The 26,589-nt window shown below is 43.0% G+C and overlaps 1 protein-coding gene across 1 annotated transcript in view; it reads left to right on the top strand.

Annotated features, from left to right (window-relative positions):
* fancd2 (FA complementation group D2) overlaps positions 1-26,589 on the top strand; it is an 85,601-nt gene that overhangs the window by 4,134 nt on the left and 54,878 nt on the right. Inside the window, exons 3-14 of the mRNA XM_052018576.1 lie at positions 470-537; positions 1,139-1,242; positions 1,635-1,695; positions 1,792-1,844; positions 2,454-2,532; positions 6,321-6,445; positions 12,411-12,498; positions 17,088-17,192; positions 18,819-18,916; positions 21,935-22,043; positions 24,266-24,301; positions 25,598-25,744. Of these exons, the coding sequence (XP_051874536.1) occupies positions 470-537; positions 1,139-1,242; positions 1,635-1,695; positions 1,792-1,844; positions 2,454-2,532; positions 6,321-6,445; positions 12,411-12,498; positions 17,088-17,192; positions 18,819-18,916; positions 21,935-22,043; positions 24,266-24,301; positions 25,598-25,744 (1,073 nt within the window). The remainder of the gene's footprint in view (positions 1-469; positions 538-1,138; positions 1,243-1,634; positions 1,696-1,791; positions 1,845-2,453; positions 2,533-6,320; positions 6,446-12,410; positions 12,499-17,087; positions 17,193-18,818; positions 18,917-21,934; positions 22,044-24,265; positions 24,302-25,597; positions 25,745-26,589) is intronic.

Here is a 26,589-nt window from a genome sequence, read left to right as displayed (position 1 = left end):
TCACTTATTTCTCTTGTTAATTCTCTTGCAACTTATAGTTGCTCCAGATTCCAGCATCTGCATTCTCTTGTGTCTCACTTATTTCTCTTCTCCCCTGTTCCACTGCTTTTCCATTCATTTAAAATGTGTTGCATTGCTAACATTTGCCATTTTTAAATGAATGTTATTTTTCTGTCTATACAGATGTTGTTTGACCAGTGGAGCATTTCTAGCATTATGTTTTTATTTCATATTTCCAGTATTTGTGGTATTTTGCTTTATCAACAGTTTATTTTAGCAGCTACAGATTTGCACCTTTGGCATGAAGAATGGATGGAATGAACAATTATTAAAGACCAGCGAGAACATAGGAATAGCAACTGAATACAAGACATATAAAACCCTGGGGCATTTAGGAATCTGCCAGATTCTGTGTCTGCTTAAATCATTGACCAATACATTCAACTTATTTTAATTTTTATTTTTGTAGCTTTAGACCAAGCAGTTTTTCAAAAGAAACTTTATCAAGCTTTGAGGAAGCACTCGCGCTATCCCAATGTAAGTATATTATTTTATTATTTTGTGTCTTAGCTAGTATGTGCTAAAACCTGTCAGTCATAGCAGTTAACCGATGATATATATTAGAAGTAAACTTTTCACAGCAATTCATAATTAAAATGACAATTCGGCCTTGCAATTGATTCTTTGAAGTGTCTTTTGATAAGTGCTTTATTTGAAGAAGAACAAGGACACACGGACTAGGTCCCAGTTCAATTCCTGGTCTTGTCTGATCCCATCAAGGGAGTCACTGCAGTTGCGCTTAAACATCTTAGCACTGAAGAGAAATATCAGCCATTGATATCCAGTGACCTCACCTGAAAGTGTGAACACAAGTTGTTACCATTGAGACTGAAGGGGTTTACTCACAGAAGAAAGGCATTGAAACTGTACTCCAGTAAGTAATCAAGGAAGTAGGAAAGAAAGAGAAAGATGAAAATAAAATTTTCTGCTGCTCTTGTACATTTTCTTGCATTTACTTTGAAGGGATTGTTCTCTGGATGTTCTGTGTGCTTGAGTGGCTAGGACTCTGCCACCTTCTTTGGCTACAGGAACATTAAATGACTATTTTTATGAATTAATGTGAGCTGTTCTATTTTAGGTTGTGCAGGAGTTTATAAGTGGCATGGAATCGTACATCGAGAATAGGGATAAGTTCAGAAACTGCCTTTTACCTTGTGGGCAAGCTCAAGAGGGAGAATCCAGGTACACTATGATTGTATTAAGGAGATAACAACATTATTGTTAGTGTTGGGCTGTTAGAAGGTATTTTATTGTATAAAAGTATTCATACAGGATCTTTTTATTCCCATTTTTATTTATTTTCTTCTGAAGATATTAACCTTGTTCATTGGCGTCCCTCCCAGCCTTTCATTGTGATTTTTCAAACCTAGGCAGTAAGTACTTCATACATGAAGGCTGATCCTGTCTTGGTTGTAGCAGATTTACTGGATGATGATTGGCAGTGGGAACTTTAACTGGTTTTCCCCCTCTCTAAACCAGATGTGTGAATGCAATTGTAGAATTCTACTTCCCAACTATAAAATCTGTATAATTATATTCATGTTCTTTGTGTGCATTCTTTTGATTTGTTGCAGTAACACGGTAAACTATCAGGAAAGTCTCATAAAGCTGCTTCTTGGGATTGAGGTTCTTCAGGTAAAACAATTGCAGTAGTTTTAGTTAGCATGTTAAATTACATGTGTTTATTTCACAGTTTACTCAAGATGCTGTTGTTTTCCTATTTCTTCATAGCCTCCTGTTATGAATATGTTATTTGAAAAAATTCCTGAATTTATGTACGATGGGTAAGACCTATTTTTATTCATCATTGCAGTTGAGTAGTCTACACCCCAATTATTGGTCAGTTTAAAGAAATGGCCATTATTTTTGACAAGGCAATAATAAATTACTATTAATTTTGAATCTGCACACCATTTGGGGTAAGATTTGGTGCATGTGGCAGTGATGGTATTCAGAAGAAAGTAAGTTGGATATGAGATCATTTGGGCTGACTTTAGTGATACAGAAAGTTGTTACTTTATAATAAAGCTGTAAGTATTTAAAATAGAAGTAGGAGAATAGCCAACATTGAATAAGTCTTTTCATGGAGATGGATTTCCACATGCAGCTTCTGGTGAACCATGAAGTTTTCTGAACAAGACTATTGGTCTACAAAGCAGACTATTTACACTTTGTAGACTATTCCACTTGGCCCCTTCTTGGGAAATCATATTGTTTTTAGATTAGTGAATAGTAACAGTATTCACTCATACTAGGTAGGTTAGCCATTGATTCACTGTCAGATCTTGTTGAATATCACTTTTATAATATTTCCCAAGGTAGTCATGGGAAAATAAATTCTTAGAGTATGTTGATGTTACACACCCCCTTTATGTATTTTTCTTCAATTCTAGTGTACCAGAAGATGGGATTAATATGCCAAGGCTGATCATCAATCAGTTTAAATGGTTGGACAGGATTATAGACAGTAAGGTAGGAATGTCGGATATTATTTTTAAAACTCTTTCGTTTGGGTGAAAGTAAGCATTTTCCCAATGGAAAGATCTTGTTTATTCTCTTAATTATCATCAATAATTCAGCATGTCTGGATATATTTTCAGAATTGCTAGAGGGAAATATGGATGTTTGTAAGTGATGCTGTTTAAAGGAAAATTTGGAAGTACTTTTGAAAATTCTTCTACTCCTTCCCATTTTGTCATAGTCACCCTCTCCCCTGGCTGGCTCTTTTTGGGGAAAGCTTTAACTACTAATTAATCTAGACCATTTCAATTGTTTGATTATTTGGTGGATGATTCTGGGGTTAATAAATTTGAATAAAGCATTAGTTAGGCCATAGTTAGAAAGCTGTATGTAATTCTTGTTGCTACTGTTAAAGATAATTGAAGCTGTTGAGGATGCTGGATTGAAGATTCACTGGCACAGGAGCAGTAAAGTTGGAGCTTATGAAATTGTATCCATGAGAGCATAAGAAGTAGGAGCAGGTGGAGACCATTATTAGCAAAGAATTTATAGCTGGTAGATCTTGGTTCAAAGAGATTCCCGGGTCCAGCAGTTGCAGTGACATCAAACTAGTGAGTAATCAATCACATTGAAATAATTATTCCAGACAGCTCATCCAGATACAAGAAGCACAATGTTTGTTTAAAATTTTAAATGTTGTACAGAGTAGTAAATAAAAATAGAATGCAATCACATTATATACAAATTTTATTTAGCATTCTCAGAATCAGATTTCTTATCACTGACACATGACGTGAAATTTGTTGATTTGAGGCAGCAGTACAGTGCAAGACAAAAAAAATTAGTGAGGAAAAAAAAGTAATAATAAGGTAGTGTTCTTGGATTGTTCAGAAATCTGATGGTGGAGGGGAAGAAGCTGTTCCTGAATCGTTGAGTTTGGGTCTTCAGGCTCCTACACCTCCTCCATATGGTAGCTGAAATCAGCATGGTTTCCTTAAGGGGAGATCTTGCCTGACAAATCTGTGGGAATTCTTTGAGGAAGTAACAGGCAGGATAGACAAAGGAGAGTCAGTGGTTGTTGTTTACTTGGATTTTCAGAAAGCCTTTGACAGGATACCGCACATGAGGCTGCTAGACAAGACGAGCCCGTGGTATTACAGGAAAGGTACTAGCATGGATAGAAGATTGGCTGACTGGCAGAAGGCAAAGAGTGGGAATAAAGGGGGCCTTTTCTGGTTGGCTGCTGGTGACTAGTGGTTCTCCCCAGGGGTAGGTGTTGGGTCCACTACTTTTTACATTATATGTTAATGATCTGGATGATGGAATTGATGGCTTTGTGGCCAAGTCTGCAGATGATACAAAGATAGGTGGAGGGGCAGGTAGTGTTGAGGAAGCAGGGAGTCTGCAGAAGGACTTGGACAGGTTGGGAGAATGGGCAAAGAAGTGGCAGATGGAATACAGCATAGGATGTGTATGGTCATGCACTTTGGTGGAAGGAATAAAGGCATAGACTATTTTCTAAACTGGGAGCGAATTCAGAAATCGGAGGTGCAAAGGGACTTGGGAGTCCTTGTGCAGGATTTCCTGAAGGTTAACTTGCAGGTTGAGTCGGTAGTAAGGAAGGCAAATGCAGTGTTAGCATTCATTTTGAGAGGACTGGAATATAAAAACAAGGATGTAATACTGAGACTATAAGGCATTGGTCAGTCCACATTTGGAGTTTTGTGAGCAATTTTGAGCCCCATATCTAAGGAAGGGTGTGCTGGTGTTGGAGAGGGTCCAGAGGAGGTTTATGAGAATGATCCTGGGGATGAAAGAGTTAACGTATGAAGAGCATTTGATGGCTCAGGGCCTGTAGTCGCTGGAGTTCAGAAGAATGAGGGGGATCTCATTGAAACCTATCGAATATTGAAAGGCGTGGATAGAGTGGACTTGGAAAGGATGTTTCCAGTAGTGGGAGAGTCTAGGACCAGAGGGCACAGCCTCAGAACAGAAGGTTATCCCTTTAGAACTGAGATGAAGAGGAATTTCTTGAGGCAGAGGATGGTGAATTTGTGGAATTTGTTGCCGCAGACGGCTGTGGAGGCCAAGTCATTGGGTATATTTAAAGCAGAGGTCGATAGGTTCTTGATTAGTGAGGGCATCAAAGGTTACAAGGAGAAGGTAGGAAAATGGGATTGAAAGGGAAAAATAAATCAGCCATGATGGAATGGTGGAGCAGACTCGATGGCATTGGTTTATTATTGTCACTTGTACCGAGGTACAGTGAGAATCTTGTCTTGCATACCGATCATATAGGTCAATTCATTACACAGTGCAGTTACATTGAGTTAGTACAGAGTGCATTGAGGTAGTACAGGTAAAAACAATAACAGTACAGAGTAAAGTGTCGCAGTTACAGAGAAAGCGCAGTGCAATAAGGTGCAAGGTCACAACAAGGTAGATCGTGAGGTCAGAGTCCATCTCATTGTATAAGGGAACCGTTCAATAGTCCTATTACAGTGGGGTAGAAGCTGTCCTTAAGCCTGGTGGTATGTGTCTTCAGGCTCCTCTATCTTCTACCAGATGGCAGAGGAGAGAAGAGAGAATGACCCGGGTGGGTGGGGTCTTTGATTATGTTGGCTGCTTCGCCAAGGCAGCGAGAAGTAAAGACAGAGTCCAAGGAGAGGAGGCTGGTTTCCGTGATGCACTGGGCTGTGTCCACAACTCTCTGCAGTTTCTTGCAGTCCTGGGCAGAGCAGTTGCTGTACCAAGGCGTGATGCATTCAGATGGGCCAAATGGCCTAATTCTGTTCCTAGGGCTTAAGGTCTTAAGAGGGCATATTAATCATAAATTGTTCTTCATGTTTCTGGGCATGCTATCCAGAAGAATTCTTTTGACGTGATTGGCTGCTTCCCATGCTTGATGTTGTTATACCTGCTGGACCCAGGAATCTCTGAACTGAGTCCTGCTGGCCATAAATTCTGGGCTAGTAATGGCTGCTTACTGCTTTTTTTCCTTATGTTCTTGTGGATACATATTTGCCCTAACCTCATCCTCTAATGCCAATTTTAAATTAATGAATCATGACCAGCCTAACAGCCAGAGGGATTCGTATTTCCCTAAGAAGCCATTTAAACCTTCACTATTTTGACAGCTCCTAATTCAATGCTCCTGTAGTCCCAGTATTCCAAGTGAATCTTAACTGAGCATCCTCAGGAAGCAAAAGGCACAATTTTTGATGAACATTTTAAACATTATGGAGTGCTAAATAAAAATTAGAACATAATCACAACGGTAAGGTAGAAGCTAAAATATCACAAATCAACATGTATTCCATTTTTGAATACCTTATTTAGAAATATTATTGGGGAAATAATAATATGCATTCAAAAAGTTTTATAAACAGTAATTAGAATTACAGGAACATCGTGCAAGTAAAACTTTTCTAGGGCAATTACCAGTGGATTAGTAGGTAAATGGCTGAACTTCATATCAGTTCAAGTGATTTCACTTGAGTGCAATGAAGAAGGCTGCAACTATCAAAGCCTGTAAGGGAGCAATAAGGGACATTTCCCTACTAAACAATTCAAGCGCAAAATGTTGCTGTCAGTTACGAGAATCGGTTGAAATTTTGGCTGATGTTCCTGCTGCAAAATCTTTGCTTTAGTACTTGTATGTTTAATCACACTTGTTTACTTCGGTATTTATAAATATATGAAACTGTTTGTATCTTTAGACTGTATATGGCACTTAAGTACTGAACTGTTTGCAATATAGTAATCATTGCTTCCTTGGCTTGCATGGTTTTTTTTTACAGGATTTGACCAGTAAGATCATGCAACTGGTTAGTGTTGCACCCCTTGAAATCCAACGTGACATCATCACCAGCTTACCAGAAATCCTTGAAGATGCTCAACACAGTGAAGTTGCCAAGGAACTCAAGTAAGCTAGATCTGGTGCATATTCTTTTAGATATAACTCAGACTGTGTTGATTAATAGCTTTCCTATTGTTACAGAACTGAACCATACGACACTATTAATACTCATACTGACCATACTGAGCGCAAGGTTGGAGGCAGAAATTTTATACTAGGCGACACAGTGGCACAGCTAGTAGATCTGCTGCCTCATGGTACCAGAGATCTGGGTTCAATCCTGACCTTGGATGCTGTCTGAGAGGAGGTTGCACATTTTCCCTGTGACTGTGTGGGTTTCCTCCGGGTGCTCTGATGTACTACAACATCCCAATGATATGCGGGCTGGTAGGTTAATTGTAAATTGCCCCTATTGTGTAGATAAGTGGTAGAATCTGGGGGCAGTTGAATAAAATGTGAGGGAGAATAAGATCAGTGTAAAATGGGTTGGGTCAATGCAGTGCAGTGAGCCTAGGCCTGTTTCTGTGCTGTATCTCCCTGTGGTTCAGAACTTCAGGGCTAAAGTAGGTAAACTCAACCTGGTGCTCAATCATGAGTATTAACCAGTAACATTTGCTAGAAAGTACATAAAGGGAACAAATTGGTTTCATTATGGCATCTACAGTTCCATCATGTTTGGATTTGTTGTAGTACTGGAAAACATCCAGTATAATTAGAGTCACTTCACTTTAGTGTCTCCTGTAAAGAAAAGAGGCGTAGAGGATTTTCCTGAAATGCTGGGAAGTCTCTTAAACATAGTGGAATTTGTATCAGTGGTTGTAACAACTTGCTTGTTTTAGAATTTGCTATTATACCTGCGAGCCTAATAATGAGTTATACCTTTTAAGAAGTTAACTAAGCAGGGTTTTATAACTGTAGAGATTTTGGTGTCCAAGGCACTAGTACAGACTAAAACACAAGTATTACATTTCACAGCTCCAATCTTAACATAACTCTTGTCTCGGTAAATGTGTGGCGACTCACCGTTTAGTCGGGCGAACCGGCTCGGCAGTCGGGTCGTGCGGCGTCGGAGCGACGAGGCCCAAGATGGTAGCGGGCCTCGTCTTTCCCGAGCGACGGGGAGAACCCGTGCGCGGGAAAGTCTTGATGACGTAGTACTTACGTCATTGCTGATTGCTTTGGGCGGGAACAGTCTCCCTTAAAGGGCCCGCACAAGGCGGGAAAATAAACCAATTCTTGTTCGACAATCCTCCGACTAGCGTCTTGTTTTATTTCGCGGTAGCAACCACTACATTGGTGACCCCGACGGTCCAAACGGATTTTGGACCCGCGCAATGGCCGACAGCACAGCAGCCAACGCAGTGGCCCTCAAGCTGCCCACCTTTTGGACACTTCGGCCCAGCGTCTGGTTTGACCAGGCCGAAGCACAATTCCACCTTCGGCAGATCACCTCTGACTCCACGAAGTACTACCATGTGGTTAGCTCTCTGGACCAAGAGACAGCTGCCCGGGTTGGGGACTTCATCCAGTCGCCTCCGGAGGAAGATAAGTACCCGGCTTTCAAAGACCTTTTGATTTGGACCTTCGGCCTCTCCCGTCGTGAGCGCGCTGCCCGCCTGCTTCATCTGGACGGCCTGGGGGACAGATCCCCAACCGCCCTAATGAATGAGATGCTGGCATTGGCCGAGGGACACAAGCCATGCCTAATGTTCGAACAGGCCTTCCTCGAACAGCTCCCCGATGACATCCACCTGTTGTTAGCTGACGTCGACTTCAGCAACCCCTGTGAGGTGGCTGCCCGGGCAGATGTCCTGTGGAGGGTCAAGTGCGAGAGCGGCTCGTCCGTCAGTCAAATCACCAGGCCGCGAGCCCACCGCTCGCCTTGCCCGGCCCCAGCAACTGAGCGACCACACCCCAGGAACGCAGACGACGACACGGGTGACCAGCTGTGCTTCTACCATCAGAGGTGGGGTGCGGAAGCCCGTCGATGCCGCCCACCCTGCAAGTTTCAGGGAAATGCCAGGGCCAGCCGCCGCTGATGGCTACGGCGGCTGGCCGCCGACAGAGCCTCCTATTCGTTCAGGACAAGAAATCTGGACGGCGTTTCCTCGTTGATACTGGAGTGGAGGTCAGTATTTTGCCCCCGACCGGCCGCGACACTCGTAACAGGCCACCCGGTCCTCTACTCGATGCCGCCAACGGTACAACGATACGGTCTTTCGGCACCCGTACACTTCAATTACAATTCGGCGGCAGCCGTTTTACCTGGACCTTCACCCTTGCCACGGTCGCCCGACCACTCCTAGGAGCTTATTTCCTTCGGGCCCACAACCTGTTAGTCGACCTGCGAGGGAAGCGGTTAGTCCACTCTAGCACCTTCCAGACCTATCCCCTGGGAGAAATCAGCACACCAGCCCCGCGCCTGGACTCCATTTCCCTTTCTGGCGACGATTTCGCCAAGTTCCTAGCCGAATTCCCATAAATTTTGGCACCTTCGTTTACGAATTCTAGGCCCAAACACGGGGTACGACACCACATCATTACTACAGGGCCACCCCTTCATGCCCGAGCACGACGATTACCTCCAGACAAGCTCCGCCTGGCAAAGGAAGAGTTCCGTCACATGGAGGAGCTGGGGATTGTTCGCAGGTCAGACAGCCCCTGGGCCTCCCCCCTGCACATGGTCCCCAAAGCCACCGGAGGGTGGAGGCCCTGCGGCGACTATCGCAGGCTGAATGACGCTACCACCCCGGACCGCTATCCCATCCCTCACATCCAGGACTTCGCAGCGAACTTACACGGGGCCCGCATCTTTTCCAAAGTGGACCTCGTTCGGGGATACCACCAAATCCCGGTCCATCTGGATGACGTCCCCAAGACTGCGATTATCACCCCATTCGGCCTGTTCGAATTCCTTCGGATGCTGTTCGGCCTTAAGAACGCCACGCAGACCTTCCAGCGGCTGATGGACGCGGTAGGCCGAGACCTGGACTTCGTGTTCGTTTACTTAGACGACATACTGATCGCCAGCCGTAACCACCAGGAACACCTTTCCCACCTCCGCCAGCTGTATTCCCGCCTCCGCGATTTCGGCGTCACGATCAACCCGTCCAAGTGCCAGTTCGGACTTGACTCTATCGATTTCCTCGGCCACAAAATCACCAGCGACGGGGCAACACCCCTACCCGCCAAGGTGGACGCTATCCGCCATTTTGCCCGCCCCGACACAGTCAAAGGCCTACAGGAATTCCTTGGGATGGTCAACTTTTACCATCGGTTCATCCCTGCAGCAGCCCGTATCATGCGCCCTCTGTTCTCGCTGCTGGCTGGTAAGGGCAAGGACATCACCTAGACTGACGAGGCTGCGGCTGCTTTCGTTAAGGCCAAAGACGCCCTGGCAGACGCCACGATGCTTGTACACCCTAGGACTGACGTCCCGACTGCCCTCACGGTAGACGCATCCAACACCGCAGTGGGTGGGGTACTGGAACAGCTACTTGAAGGCCGCTGGCAACCCTTGGCATTTTTCAGCAACATCTTAGACTGCCCGAACTGAAGTACAGCGCTTTTGATCGGGAACTTCTAGCACTGTATCTGGCAGTCCGGCATTTCCGATACTTTCTAGAAGGCAGGCCTTTCACCGCTTTCACCGATCATAAGCCTCTGTCCTTTGCCTTCTCCAAAGTCTCCGATCCCTGGTCAGCTTGTCAGCAGAGACATTTATCCTACATTTCCGAATTCACAGCTGACATCCAACATGTCTCCGGAAAGGATAATGTCGTTGCTGATGCACTTTCCAGACCAACCATCCACAACCTATCCTTGGGTGTCGACTACACGGCCCTAGCTGACGCACAGCAAGCCGACGACGAACTGCCCAGCTACAGAACCGCAGTCTCGGGTCTGCAGCTCCGAGATTTCTTGGTTGGTCCAGGTCAGCGGACCCTACTTTGCGACGTTGTGACCGGTCAGCCCCGCCCTATAGTCCCTGCAGCCTGGCGGAGACGAGTTTTTGACTCGGTACATGGGTTGACGCACCCGTCCATCAGATCTACTGTCCGACTGGTCGCCAGCAAGTTTGTCTGGCATGGCCTGCGCAAACAGGTCAGTGAGTGGGCCAGGACTTGTCCGCACTGCCAGACGTCAAAAATCCAGCGACACACCAAGGTCCCACCACAGCAGTTCAAGCCTGCCTGTAGGAGGTTCGACCACATACACGTCGACCTCGTGGGCCCTCTGCCGGTTTCAAGAGGAGCCCGGTACCTCCTTACCATCGTGGACCGGTTCACGAGGTGGCCTGAGGCAACCCCCCTGACTGACATCACAACTGATTTCTGCGCCCGGGCGCTGCTCACAACTTGGGTCTCACATTTTGGTGTTCCGGCCCACATCACTTCAGACAGAGGCACCCAATTCACTTCCAGTCTCTGGGCTGCATTAGCGAACCTGCTAGGGACGCAGCTGCACACCACCATGGCCTACCATCCTCAATCAAACGGGTTGGTGGAACGTTTTCACCGCCATCTGAAATCAGCCTTGATGGCCCGCCTGAAGGGTCCTAACTGGGTTGACGAGCTGCCTTGGGTCCTGCTCGGCATACGCACTGCCCCCAAAGAAGACCTCCGCACTTCGTCAGCTGAGCTTGTGTACGGGGCGCCCCTAGTTGTCCCCGGGGATTTCATACCTGCCCTCTGGGACCAAGGGGAACAACCCCCAGCAGTCCTACAAAGACTGCGCGAGAAGCTTGGCAACTTGGCCCCGATTCCCACCTCACGGCACGGTCAAGCCCCATCCTGCCAGCCCAAGGAACTACGGGACTGTAAGTTTGTTTTTGTTCGCAGGGGCACACTTCGGGCGCCATTGCAACGACCATATGAGGGACCGTTCCGAGTCATACGGAATAATGGATCCACCTTTATTTTGGACATTGGAGGCAGGGAACAGGTTTACACGGCGGACTGCCTCAAACCGGCCCATTTGGATCTGCAGCAACCTGTCGAGGTTGCAACGCCACGACGCAGAGGCCGGCCCCCTAAGCGGCAGCTGGCACAGCCCACGGACCTTGGGGACTGTATCGCCGGTTCTGGGGGGGGGGTTGTGTGGCGACTCACCGTTTAGTCGGGCGAACCGGCTTGGCAGTCGGGTCGCGCGGTGTCGGAGCGACGAGGCCCAAGATGGCGGCGGGCCTCGTCTTTCCCGAGCAACGGGGAGAACCCGCGCGCGGGAAAGTCTTGATGACGTAGGACTTAGTCATTGCCGGTTGCTTTGGGTGGGAACAGTCTCCCTTAAAGGGCCCGCGCAAGGCAGGAAAATAAACCACTTCTTGTTCGACAATCTTCCGACTAGCGTCTTGTTTTATTTCGCGGTAGCAACCGCTACAAATGCATAAATTTGTTTCCATATATAAAAAAAACAAATTGGGTTCAGTTTTAATATAACTAACATTACACAAGGTATCACAGGTGTGATTGGCCCAAGATGTTAAAGAAAAACCTCAGCATGAGCACTATAGACTAAGATTTCTTTATTAGTCACATGTACATAGAAACACACAGTGAAATGCATCTTTTGCGTAGAGTGTTCTGGGGGAAGCCCGCAAGTGTCGCCACGCTTTCAGCACCAACTTAGCATGCCCACAACTTCCTAACCCGTACATCTTTGGAATGTGGGAGGAAACTGGAGCACCCAGAGGAAACCCACAGAGTCATGGGGAGAACGTACAAACTCCTTACAGGTAGCGGCCAGAATCGAACCCGGGTTGCTGGCGCTGTAATAGCGTTACGCTAACTGCTACACTACCGTGCCGATTCCTTCTCATATACTGTTTGCTTTTTTGTAAATTGCATGCCATCTTGTCTTGGCATTAAAACTGAATATGTGATTATTCATAAAATATCTCCTAAAAATCTTCACATCCAAATTTGTTTCCATTTATCGTATAACAGTCTTGTTCTAGAGTTATCTTTAAAAATTATTTTTAAGTTGGTTCACAGTTCCAGTCAGTTTCCCATGTTTTCATTTTCTTTTACAGTTCCTTGCTGCAACAGAACACTCATTTGACCGTGCCCATCTTGGACGCTCTGTCTAGTCTTAACCTATGTGCTGAGCTATTGGTAGAGGTGAGGCTTCGCTAGTTCTTCTGCCCAGATTTGCAGAATTTCAAATGTAATATTCTCTCACTCCTCAGCTATAGAATGTGAGGATAGACAATAGGAATGTAATCGTAATGCTTCCTCCCAGATTGATTCTATGGATTGCAGTTGGGAATAGAAAACAAGATGGTGTTGTAAAGTTGGGGTACCTGTTTGACTAAGTTCAGGTAATAGGAATGGGAGGGGAGACAAAGTAGTCCCTGTTTGCCCTGCTGGAAATTTTCATACTGGAATTCATTATCTGAAAATGTGAGTGAATAAAGATTCAGTGGCAACTTTCAGATCAAGAGAAGTGCATTTATATAGCAAATTTAATCTCATAAAATGCTTCAGAAGAATGTTATCCTTTGAAGCCAAAGGCGATATCAATGTTCGATGATAGTAGTTTTTTTTTAGGGAAAGTCCTGAAGAAGGATGAAAGGCCAGGAAGATTTACAGAAAGAATTTCAGAACATGTTAATCATGACAGCTGAAGGCAAGGCTTCAAGTGGTGGAGCACTGAAAATTGGCCATGCAAAGAGAGCACAGAGATCTTGCAAGGTTGTTGGGGTGAAAGAGGTTGCAGCAGCAGAAAAAAAAAACAATTTTAAGCGAGGTGTTAAATTGTGAGCTGAGATTTGCCCCACAGAAAGATGGGTGAAAAGGTTGGTGGTGCAAATTAGGATATGGGCAGAAAGAGTTATGAGTGAACACAAGTTTTTGTTGAGTGGAATATGGGATGCCAACCATAGGGAATGTTGAAATGGGAGGAACAAGAACATGGGTGAGTGTTTCAGTAGTGGATGAGGTGAGATAGGGATAGAAATGAAATGTTTTTTTGAAGAATGTAGGTGGTCTTGAGAATTGGATATTTACTTCAAAATGGAGATGAATTTCCATGAGCAGCCAAATTTGGGGAGTGTACTCTGAAGTCTCTCTTGACAGGTTGAAAAAGTCTTTATGTGCTGGTTTTGTTCTGCTCTCCACAATTCTCTAGATCATATCCATTGGGCTGCTGATTGTCCTGAACCAATTATGACCTTCGGTGCTGTTTGCAAATTCCCTCCCACATCCCAAAGATGTATGGGGTTGGTAGGTAAATTGGACACTCTGAATTACCCCTAGTATATATGTAAAGGGTAGAATCTGGGGGGAGTTGATGGGAATGTAGGGACAATAGGTAAGAGGAAATTGTGGGTGAATGGGATTGCCCTGTGAGCTGGCATGGACTCTTTGGGCCAAATGGCCTCCTATGCCATATGGAAATATGGGAACACCTCTTCAGCCACTGGGTGAAATGCACTCTATACTCCGAACTCTGTCACAGGAAGCAAGCAGACAGAGGAAAAGATTCAAAGATGTAATATCTTTTGAGAGAGTTTTGGAGGGCATCTCCATTGACTCCAGGAATCCATGGTCTACGACCGCTCAAAGTGGAGAAGAGGCATTCGATTGGCATTGAGACCATGTGTCAGGAGTATACGGAAGTCCAGTATAAATGATTTGAAGGAGTGCATTTCCTCACAAACTACCCACTCATTGTCCTGTCAAGGACCTCCTGTCCTATTCTTAGGGCCTACGGGTCCCATATTGTTCTCGTTAGTCATCTCTGAAACCACAGAACAGGCATAGAATCAAGTCATCCTCAATCCCAAGGAACTCCCTAAGAAGAAGGGATGTTGAAAATAAAATTTGCAGGGCTAGTTGGAAATTTGGTCTAATTGTTGGCTCTGAAAGAGTCAGCACAGACACAATGAGACGAATGGTCTTCTACTCTTTTTTGACTTGCATTGATGACAAAATCTGGTTCAATGGTGATAGCGTGTAGTTTGTTGTTGGAAGAGAGTGGAAGGTTTATTTTGAAAGCAAGCTCAAACAGTTTCTGACCTCCGTTTTTGAAGATAGTTACACCTGGCAAGTGCAGTTGCACAAGCAGTATTTGCACCCAGTTAAGTGATTGGAAGCTGTCTGTTTTGTGGGTGTGGAAGGATCATACCACATCTGGTTTCGACTCATGCTTCTATCATCGACTACAGGATAGAAATCTGGCACAATAACCCTGATTTCTTCCAATGCATGAATATACTGTATTTGCAACTTTTATAGAATCATAGAGGTGTATAGTACAGAAATGGGACCTTTTTGGCCAACCTTGTCCATGCTGACTGTGATGTCGATCTACATTAATCCCATTTGCCCACATTAGGCCTGTATTCCTATGTGCCCTTCCTATCCGAATGCTTTTTAAATGTTGTAATTGAAGCCAGAAGGGGGTATGAGAAGGCCTTGGCGGACAGGATCAAGGAAAACCCCAAGGCGTTCTACAAGTATGTGAAGAGTAAGAGGATGAAATGCGAAAGGATAGAGCCTATCAAGTGCACCAGTGGGAAAGTGTGTATGAATCCGGAAGAAATAGCGGAGGTACTTAATGAATACTTTAATTCAGTATTCACCATGGAAAAAGATCTGGGTGATTGCAGTGGGGACTTGCAGTGGCCTGTAAAGCTTAAGCATGTAGATATTAGAAAAGAGGTGGTGCTGAAACTTTTGGAAAGCATCAAGTTAGATAAGTCGCCGGGACCGGATGAGATGTGCCCCAGGTTGCTGTGGGACGCGAGGGAGGAGATTGCAGAACCTCTGACGATGATCTTTGTGTTGTCCATGGAGACGGGAGAGGTTCCAGAAGATTGGAGGGTTGCAGATGTTGTTCCCTTATTCAAGAAGGGGAGTAAGGATAGCCCAGGAAATTATAGCCCGGTGAGTCTTACCTCAGTGGTTGGTAAGCTGATGGAGAAGATCATGAGAGGCAGGATTTATGAACATTTGGAGAGGTATAATATGATTAGGAATAGTCAGCATGGCTTTGTTAAGGGCAGGTCCTGCCTTACGAGCCTGATTGAATTTTTTGAGGATGTGACTAAGCACATCGATGAAGGGAGAGCAGTAGATGTAGTGTATATGGATTTCAGGAAGGCGTTTGATAAGGTACCCCATGCGAGGCTTATGGAGAAGGTGAGGAGACATGAGATCCAAGGGGACATTGCAGTGTGGATCCAGAACTGGCTGGCCCACAGAAGGCAAACAGTGGTTGTTGAGGGGTCGTATTCTGAGTGGAGGTTGGTGACCAGTGGTGTACCTCAGGGATCTGTACTGGGACCCTTACTCTTTGTGATTTTTATAAACTACCTGGATGAGGAAGTGGAGGGGTGGGTTAGTAAGTTTGCGGATGACACAAAGGTTGGGGGTGTTGTGGATAGTTTGGAGGGCTGTCAGAGGTTACAGAGGGATATAGATAGGATGCAGAGTTGGGCCGAGGCAGTTCAACCCAGATATAAGTGTGAAGTGGTTCATTTTGGTAGGTCAAATATATTGGCGGAATATAGTCTTAATGGTAGGACTCTTGGCAGTGTGGAGGATCAGAGGGATCTTGGGGTCCGAGTCCATAGGATGCTCAAAGTGGCGGCGCAAGTTGACTCTGTGGTTAAGAAGGCATATGGTGTATTGTCCTTCATCAATCGGGGAATTGAATTTAGGAGCCATGAGGTATTGTTGCAGCTATATAGGTCCCTGGTCAGACCCCACTTGGAGTATTGTGCTCAGTTCTGGTCACCTCACTAGAGGAAAGATGTGGAAGCCATTAGAGAGGGTGCAGAGGAGATTTACAAGGATGCTGCCTGGGATGCGGAGCATGCCTTATGAAAGCAGGTTGAGGGAACTCGGCCTTTTCTCCTTGGAGAGACAGAGGATGAGGGGGGACCTGATAGAGGTGTATAAGGTGATGAGAGGTATTGATCAGGTAGATAGTCAGAGGCTTTTTCGCAGGGCTGAATTGGTGGCCACAAGAGGATATAGGTTTAAGGTGCTGGGGAGTAGATATAGAGGAGATGTCAGGGGTAAGGTTTTTTACTCAGAGTGGTGTGTGCGTGGAATGGGCTGCCGGAAACGGTGGTGGAGGCTGATACGATAGGGTCTTTCAAGAGACTGTTAGATCAGTATATGGAGCTGAGTAAAATAGAGGGCTATGGGTACGCCTAGTAATTTCTAGGGTAGGGACATGTTCGGCATAGCTTTGTGGGCCGAAGGGCCTGAATTGTGCTGTAATTGTTCTATGTATCTCCTTCCACCATCTCCTCTGAAAGATTGTTCCGTGGAAAAACTTAATCCACAGATCTCTTTTAAATTTCTCCCCTCTCACCTTTAACATGTGCCCTCTAGCTGTCTATTCACTGCCCTGGGAGAAAGAATCTGGCTATCTGTCCTATCGATGCCCCTCATCATGTTATAAATCTCTAAGGTCATTCCTCAGCGTCCTGTGTTAAATCAGCTGACATCAAGTAATGCCATAGATGAATTAAGGAACTTTCTAGTCAAATAGTTCAGTGCTACGTCATATTCCTTGACCAATATGGTTCACGGTGTGCTGGTATTTTGAGAAGGACTGGGTGAAGTATATATTTAAGATAGGAAATTAAAGGCAGGTTGTAGTGACATACCCTTGTAGATTAAAATAGAAGTATTTTACTGTATGTGGGGAAAAATACTATCCTGGGTGCTTCATTTCTCTTTTTAATTTGCAGGTGCGTCATAGTGTTATGTCAACTCTGTCTGCAGTAAAACTTGATGACCTTCCTGTGGTTGTCAAGTTTATTCTTCATGCAATCACGGCAGCAGATGCTATAGAGGTAAAATACATCAGGGCTGTAATGCTCTTTTTCATTACAAATCTGCAGCTACGAATGACTGTCAGCTGTCCTTGGGAGTGTAAACCATCTAACTCCCCATTCTCTTTTGGAACTTGAGTGAACAGGCATTGTCTTAATATTTCATCTGACTTTTATGAAGTGCTTTACTGATGTGCCACACTGATTTTGAAGCTTTGTAGTGTGTCTTTAATGTTATTGGATTTGAAAGCTTGGTTGCTGTGTTGCTGGTCTTCACAATACTTCCATATATTCTGTTTAACATTAAACTACTTGGGTATAAGTTTACAGGATTCTATTTTAGAAATGTCGAGATAGGGTTGTCTCTGTTTCAATCCGAGCAACTTTGGTTACCATCGCTCAGGAACGATGCACAGTGATAATCCAACACCAATGGGGCTTTGGTAGGGCTGGAGTAGCAGATTGTCCGGACTATTCAAACATGTATTTAGTTCACTTTTCTTACATGTTACACAGAAGTATAATTAATTTTCTAGAGAGTTTAAAGGGAGCAGGAAATATGCAAGCACCCCAGACTCTGGCTCTGGCTGCCAACCTACCCGTATTCCTGACCCTTAGTGTTCTTTAACTGAACCCCAGCACCAGCCTCACACCTGGCTGTGTTGGGTCCTGGCCATACTCTAGACCCCTGCCACTGGTTGCACGCCCTGCTTAGACTCTGGATCCCAGCTCACATTCTGGACTAAAAAGTGAGCCAAATACCAGACCATCAGGATTTCCAAACTATCGGATGCCAGATTATCAGAGTTTTGCTGTCCATGCCTTTGAGTTGGTGCAGCATAAAATCATTAGATTGATTGTTCTAGAAGGAGAGATTGAACAATATTGCCCTGTGATCACTGAAGTGCAGAAGAATGCGAGGCAATCTCATTGAGAGACACACAATTCTGATAGGGACCGGCAGGGTGCACGTTGAGAGGCTTTAGGTTGAAGGGTGTGGATCTATGGGGTGTAAGGTTAGCTGTTGGACAGAAGTGAAACATTTCTTCTCCTGGAGGGTTGTAAATCTTTGGAATTTCTATGTCTTTGGACGGTAAAAAAATGTAGGGATATGTGGATCAGATGGGATAGGGTGGCTGAGGTATAGGATCAGCCATGATCTTATTGAATTGCAGAGCAGGCTCAAAGGGACATATGCCTACTCCTGTTTCTACAAATTATTGTAATGTTTTTAATGGCAATTTTATTGTTTCTGATGTCATGCAATTAATTGCTTTGTCTCCATTCTATGCATTTAATGGGCCATAAGCAAACTACTGAATTGAGCAACAGCTCACAAAGAGCAGAACCAGTGTAAATTTATTTTTCTAAGTGCAGTCAGTGTCACATTTACTATCAATTACATTCTTGTAATATAAAATCACCTATGCTGCTAACTTTTATTTAACTCTCATCGTGGCTACAAGGATATGTTTGTGCATAATTTGATTGCAAAATTGGAGATAGAATTGTATTGGGTGGGTGTAGTATGTTCCTTGATTTCTGTCAAACTTCAGTTTAACCTGGGTTTTTGTCAATGTGGAGACCCTATGAAAGAACCTTAGTTTTGAACCCAGTTTACTGACACTTGCATTATTTTTCTTGTAGGTGATTAGGGAACTACGCAGGAATCTAGAATTGGAGTCATGTGTGCTTCCTTCTCAACTCCAGATGGGCCAAGACAAACAAAATCAGAATGTTATGCGGTATGATATCAGATCATTATGTTAAATATAAATGGTAGGTGAAACTAACAGATTAATGGGTGAGTTTTAAAGAGTACATGTTCTAGATTATAGGTTAGGTACATTCCCATAAGAGAACCAAAGCCAGAGCTCTTTGGATGACAATGGAAATACAGATGATGAGAAGAAAATAGAAAGGTGTATGATGTATGTCAGGGGAATAATTCCTTTGAGAATTGGGTTGAATATAGTAATCTCAGAGGAGAAGTGAAAAAGAAAATAAGATGAGTAAAGAGATAGCATGAGAAGAAAATGACAGTTAACATACAAGGAAATTTGAAGGTCTTCTGTAGATAAATAATTACTAAGGGTGTATAAGAGGAGGGATGGAGCTGATGAGAAGTGATCATTTCACAGAGGAAGAGTTACTAGCTGGAATACTAAATGAGCACTTTGTACCAATCGTTACTAAGGAAGATAATGCTGCCAATATTGCAGTAGAAAGCAGTAGACATAAAGGATGGGGTGAAAATTGATATACTAGAACAACTATGAGGACATTCCCATCAACTCCAAGCCAATCAGTTGTGGGAAAGCTTTCAGAAACAATAACTGGGGAAAATGTTAATAGGGACTTAAGAGAAGTTTGAATTAACAAAGGAGAGCCAGCATAAATTTGTTGAAAGCAGATGCAGTTTGACTGATTACCTTTTTTGATGAGGTAACAGGGAAAGTTGATGAAGAGAATGCAGTAGGTTTTGTCTACTTGGATTTTCAGAAGGTGTTTGATAAAGTCCTACTTCACAGGCTGGATCTTAAAACTGAGGCATATGGTATTAAAATGTCACGAGGAGCTTCGATAGGAAATTGGCTTTTTTTTAATGTATTTGTTTCTGGGGTGTGGATGTTGCTGGCAGTACTGGCATTTATTGTCCATTAGTAATTGCCCTAGAACTGAGGAGGCAGTTCAGAACCAATCATATGGGTGAGTCTAGAGTCATGTATGAACTTGGTGAGGTCAGGTCAGAAGATTTCCTTCCCTGAAGTTAAAGAATCAGATAGGTTTCATGGTCATGAGGTCTTTTTTTAAATTCCAGATTTGGCAGTGATATCATAGAAAGCAGAGACCAGTGATATATAGTTGTTTTTCAAACTGGAGAATGGTAAACAGTGGTGTTCCCCAGAGTGTAGGGAGAACTGCTGTTTTGATGTATATTAATGATCTTGGGATTCATAAATTGAGGCATGGAGTGGAAAGATAGAGAAGTTATGTTGAGCCCGAAACAAAAAACACTGGTTTGGCCAAAGTGGGAATATTGTGTCCAACTCTGATCATGGCGTTTTAAAAAGATGTGAAGGTTCCAGAGAGGGTACTGAAAATGTCTACTAGGATGTTTCCAGCGATGAGAAATTTTAGTTACAGGTGAGAATGGAGAAGCTGGGATTGTTCTCCCTGGAGTAAAGATTGTTGAAGCAAGATCCACAAGAGATGTGAGGTCATGACTGCTTTAGGTTGAGTAAATAGTGGGAACTGTTTCCAGCAGCAGGTGGTTCAAGGACCAGACCTTTGGGCAAGAAATACGAAGGGGATGTGAGGAACATCCTTTTTTACCTAGAGTGTAGTTATAATCTGGAATTTGCAGCCTGTAAGGACAATGGAAACAGAATGAGTTAATGCCTTCAAAAGAGAATAAGATGGCACTTGAGGGAGAATAATTTTCAGGACTATGGGGGAATGGGATGATGGGATTGCTCCGGTTTGAGGTCAGCACAGACTTTGGGCTGAATAGCTTCCTTCTATGCCACAATTCTATAAAATAACTACCTGGAATTTAATAGCCCCTGAATGTCATGTTTGTAATATTTATATCCAGCTGTTGAGCAGAAAAGAGATGAAAGTGGATTGTTCCTCACTTTGTGTAGGAATATCTACATCTTTAATTTCCCCAGAGGTGTCAGCTTATTTATAAAACAAAAACCCTCATCTGTAAGAGCTGGTGAGAAAAACTCACTTAACATTATGAACACGAGATTCTGCAGATGCTGGAATCTGGAGCAACACACACAAAATGCTGGAGGAACTCAGCAGGTCAGGCAGCATCTATGGAGGGAAATAAACAGTTGACGTTTTGGGTGAAGACCCAGGACTCTAGCATTTTGTGTGTGTCTTGTAACATTGTTAACAGCTCTTTTTGAGTTAGGGACCAAAGAAAATAAACTATTTCGAATCTTGAGTTCCCAGTTTCTATTTTTGCTTAACCTTCCAACTGAGGCTTAGTTGTCTCTCAAGTCAGAAGGCTGTGGGTTCGCCTATCACATTAGACTTGAAGTCATGAACAAGGCTGATAATTCAATGCAAAAAGTGCAGATGAGGCCATCAGCCTAAAAGGTAACATAGCATTGCCTCAAAGAAGAGCATTGGTCTTGGTCTTGTGAATAATATTTATCTTTCAATCAAGATCACTTAATAAAATGAATGCCTGGTTGTATAAGACTGTGCAGATTAGCTGCTATATTTCCTAGATTAAAGCAGTAGCAATAAGTCAAAGTACTGAGATTGTGTAATGTGCCACCTAAGTGCAAGTTTTTTTTTCTTGACTCTTATGCTTTGGACCTTGGTGTGGCTGCAGACACATAGCTGTATTATTTTGTTTTAGTGGAGCTGACTAACCAGAAGTGAAAGCTCAACTATCCTAGGCAACCAGCTCACATCAGAGACCATAGCGGACATAGATTTACAGTAAGGGGTAAGAGGGGATCTGAGGGGGACCTTTTTCACCTAGAGAGTGGTGAGTACCTGGAATACACTGTCTGAAGCGTGTGGTGGAACCAGAGTCACCTAAATGAAGTGTCCAGAAGAGCACTTGAATTGCCCAGGCATAGAAGGCTATGGATGGCTGCCCATTGGTCGTCATGGATATGGTGGGGCAAATGGCTTGTTTCAATGCTGTATGATTCAATGAGTTACTTTTGCTCGCTTTAGAGACAATTTTAATGGATGATAACAGATGCTGATCAATGTTCTGATTTTGTGTTTAGGACTTTGGGGAGTCGGGAGAACAGTGGTTATGACTGTGTTGCAATTATGTTTGATGTTATCAAAGCTGCTGTACGATTTCAAAAAGTGACAGCTGAAGCCTGGATTAAGGTAATCCTATATGTCATGTATAACACCTGGAAATAATTCAGAGGTCAAAGTTAAATGGGTTGTTGTACTGAAATAGTTTGCTGTAAAGTTATATTGCTTTGTGCATTGAAGACGCCTTTGAACCACATGAATGCTGCTTGTCTTGCACAGGCCTACCATGGCAGATTGAGGCCAATACTGGGGGCTGTGACTATTTTTAACTTTCCTTCCTTCCTTGGTTCATAGAAACATGCTTCAAGTAAGCACACGAGTTGATGTGGAGTGTAATGAGCAAATTTTATTGATGCACAACATGCTGACTAGACTGTTTCTGTATCTTTGAGCTCTTTGAAGAATATTGACTTCACCCCTTTATACACAATTTTGCCTGCCTCAAAGCTACGTTGTCACAGAGAAGAGCTAGTGTTATAGTTATTTCTAAATTATTTTATTGGTTGTAAATTGTTTGCTTCAAAGCTGTTTCCCTCGGAAAAGACTTACTGATGTAAATGCTCTCATCTTTAAGAATGGATTTTATTGTCCATTATCTTGCAATACTGTAATAACTGGATCTTGCTACCATACTAAATTAATCCCTTTGTTTGTTATCCCAGGCACTAAATAAAACAATCATTTGTAATTGATGCCATTATTGTCACTTATTCCCTTATACGTGCACCTTTTGTATTAAAGTCTAAAAGCAGAACCTGAGCTATGCTTCCTTCTTGTAAAACTTCAAACACATCTTGTTTATCTTTGGAAACACTGTTGGGTTCCATGATTCTAAAGTCAGCAATCAACCACTAATTTTCCAAAATGTTCCCATCTTGTTTTTCCACCACAAACTTTGATTCCATGCAACATAAGGAAACGAGTAGGAATTTGCTGCCTGCCCCTCAATTCAATATGATTGTGGCTGATCTTCACCAGGCCTTAACTCCTCTTCTGGTCCAGTTCCTCATTGCCCTCAATTTCCCAATCTTATTTATGTATCTCCACTTCAAATATTTCCAAAGATCTAGCCTTCACAACCCTCCAGGCTAGAGAATTCTGGAGATTCACCACCCTGCAGCCAGATGTAATAATGTTTATATTGCACCTTTTGAAATGGTATAATGAGTGAGGAACTGAAAAATCCAGCATTTTTTTTGATGGGGAGGGGTGGGTATTGTACAAATTCAACTGCAACATTTAGTAAAGATAACAGCCTTGTTTGATTTTAAAAATCCAATATAAAACGGCATTCTTTTGATATACATAAATACATTTATTTCTGAAGCACATTAAGCACTGGTCTTCATTTGATAATTGTTTGTGGGAGAATTATCATTAATATCTTGCTTAATAGTAATATAAAAAATTTGGCAAAGTATAATATAAATAAAGACAAGAATTTTTTTTTTAAATACTACTGTTTCCAACTGGCTTACATCTTCCTGACAAGGTGCTGACTCCTCATGGTGTATAATTACAAGAATGTCAGCTCGCCTTCAGTTTTTTGGCCAAATGACCTTTCTTGCACTTGAGACCAAATCATTAATGATAACTGGATATTGAAAAAATGGAGGGAACTGCAGCCAAACCTAATTTTGTTCCTAGTGGGCACCCATGCAAATATTTTCTCAGTCTGATTAATGTGAGGCATTTGGGATTAGCTAGTTCTTGCCTCTGTTAAGGCTTATTAGAGTGCTCCACCCCTTACTCCACTTTGCATAGTACCTAAAAAAAAATAGAGAAACAAAGGACTGCAGATGCTGGAATCTAGATGAAAAACACTATGATGTTGGAGGAACTCAGCAGGCCAAGCAGCCTCTGTGGAGAAAAGCAGGAGGTCAACATTTTGGGTCAGGACCCTGAAGAAAGGTCCTGACCTTAAAAGATTAATCCGGTTACTTGCCACTGATGAATATTGTAACATGGAACTTCAATCATTCTCATTTTTAACTATCAAGCTGCAGAGAACCTGACCAATGAAACAGACTTGCAAGGCTTCTGTTTTTATAGTGTCTTTGAGTTGAAAATGAGCCAAAGCTACCTATATCCAATGTAGGACATTTGAAAAGTAATCATTATAACATAGGAAGCAAGATAGCCAATGTGAGTGAAGGAATGAATGACAAGACAGCAATATGTTATCCAGATAATTTGTTTCAGTGATGTTAGTGTCAGCCTACATGATGTACTTGTGATAATTGTTACCAAAAGATGTAAAGGCTATGTTTTCTGTTGCCGTCTTCTTGCAGGCAATTGAAAGTGTAGATTCTGCTGCTGAGCACAAGGTAACTAATTTCCTTTAATATCTTTACACTTTGTCCTGTGTTTCAGTACATTGGGCCAATGAAGTGAAAGAGGAAGCACCCCATTAGAACCAGAATGTGATAACTATTTAGCTTTAGCATTTGGCCTGCCAAGAATGGTCAAGTTGGACTTTTGTGTAAAGAGGCTGTAGAAGGATTCTAAACAAAAGAGGAGCTAGAATTCTACGTAATTTACAAAAATAACGGAAAGTTAATTGCAATAAAATTCTGGTAGACCATGACTCATTTGGAGAATGTGGAGAGCATTAATTAACTGTATTTCCCGACTGGGAGGGATAATGGCTTCTGCACACAAACAGGGTCTGATGGTCAACCACCAGGCTGTCAAATTTTCCCATAAACTGCATGCATTTCATTCCTTAATCAAATGATAGGAGTGATAGCAGTGGAGCTTGGATTTTGAAAAGCATTTTGATCTACCCAATGTCAAGAGCACATAGAAAGCACTGTAGAGAACACATTGGTTCTTAACAGCTCTTTACTCCAGTGGAATTAGAATCACAGCTTGATGCCTCATAGTTCATTATGTCTTTATTGGCTCTTTTGAAAGACCTTTCTAGTTTTTGTTTTATTAATTAATGGAATATGGGCATTGCTCCCAAAACCAGTGTTTATTGATCATTTGCTGTTGGTGGTGAGTTGCCACTTTTAAACACTGCAGTCTTTGGTGCAGGTGCTTCCTCATAGTTGTTTGGTAGAGGGAGTTGCAGGATTTTACCTCAGCATTGATGTATGACTCTCTAAGTCAGAATGGAGTGTGAACTGGTGGGAACTAGGGGGTAATGTTTTTCTCTGTACCTGCTGCCACTATTATCCTAAGCGTTGAGGCCATGGGTTTGGGAGATGCTGCCAAAGGAGGAGATGCTGCAATGGATCTTGCAGATGGTGCATCAACATTGGAAGAAGTGAATGTTTCACTACTCTTTTCCCATAGCATTGAAAATTTTGCTATTTCAATGTTAGAAAATTCTTACTGATTGCAGTACATTCGATATCATATCAGCTCCCCGTTTATGAGAATTCCACCCTAGCTTGTTTCCAGTTCTTTTGGTGAAAACTTTTGAATCTATTTTCTTCCACTGACAAGACCTATATATGCAAACCCTGGAGATGCTATGACTTGTTGGACTCATTGGATCCTGGTATTGTGAAATAATTGTTGCTGTTCTTTTTGGAGAGAATGTAAAATTATCACGCTCTTTTGCTATTAATGGTAAAGACTCACTGGTCCTGTGTATGTCTTATTTCCATTTGAAGGTAATAGATTTGTTAGTTCTCCTGATCCTCCACACAGCTGGCGCGAGCAATAGCAAGAAACAAGTAGAGAAACTGCTGCGCAGCAAGATTCGTCTCGGCCATATCAGGGATCAACTTCTGCAGGTTGCATTCCGGAGTCATGCTCTGGTTAGTACCGTCGGTCATCTGTTGGAGTTTTATTTCTCTGATTTCAAAAGTCTTAAATCTCTGGCTGAAACCTCTGAATACTGTTTTGTTTAAGCCAGGCACAGTTTTCAATTTTTTGTATAATGTATCTGCAATTACCTTTTTTTTTGCTACACTTTTTCATAAACTGAAAAATGTTCTGCAAATGTAATCTGGTTTCAGGGCCCACGTGCTATCAGCAATGAATAATCACTCCTTCATAGATTCAGTTATTTTCATCTGCCTCTAGAAATATCTTGACCTTCTGCTTTCTCCCTACATATTGAACAATCCCTCATTCTGTCCCTTCTGTGTTTCTTTCAGTCACACTGACTGCCTCCGATGTTTGTGCATTCCAGTTGCCACGATTCACAAGAATTTTCTCAGCACTGATATTCATTTGATATTTGACCATTTTGCTTTTGAAATAAATTAGAGGGTGACTATTGTATTTTAACATTCTGGTTCAGTATCAGATCGTAATTACTCTGGGTGACTTACAACAGCAACATTTTGTTTCGGGTTTCTCTTAGTTTCCCATTGTTAAGCTTTCTCACCCTATTTCCTTCAAATGCCTTGCTAACAGTTAATATGCATTATCACTGATCTGTCTTCACCTATCTCCGTATAGTCTTTCGTCTTGCACTTTATTCCTCACCTCCATCTCTGCTTTGAAAACTGTAAACCCTCCACTCTCCCCTCAGTTCTGAGGAAGAGTTGCTGACCTGAAACATTGACTGGTTTCTCTTTCCACAGATGCTGATGATTACCAGCTGAGCTCTTCCAGCATTTCTGTTTTTGTATCAGATTCCAGCGTCTACATTTTT

Source organism: Pristis pectinata, chromosome 6 (genome assembly GCF_009764475.1).
Source record: "Pristis pectinata isolate sPriPec2 chromosome 6, sPriPec2.1.pri, whole genome shotgun sequence".
NCBI classification, from domain to species: domain Eukaryota; kingdom Metazoa; phylum Chordata; class Chondrichthyes; order Rhinopristiformes; family Pristidae; genus Pristis; species Pristis pectinata.
Note: the sequence above shows the minus strand (reverse complement) of the source record. Positions and strands in the feature narration are given on the sequence as shown.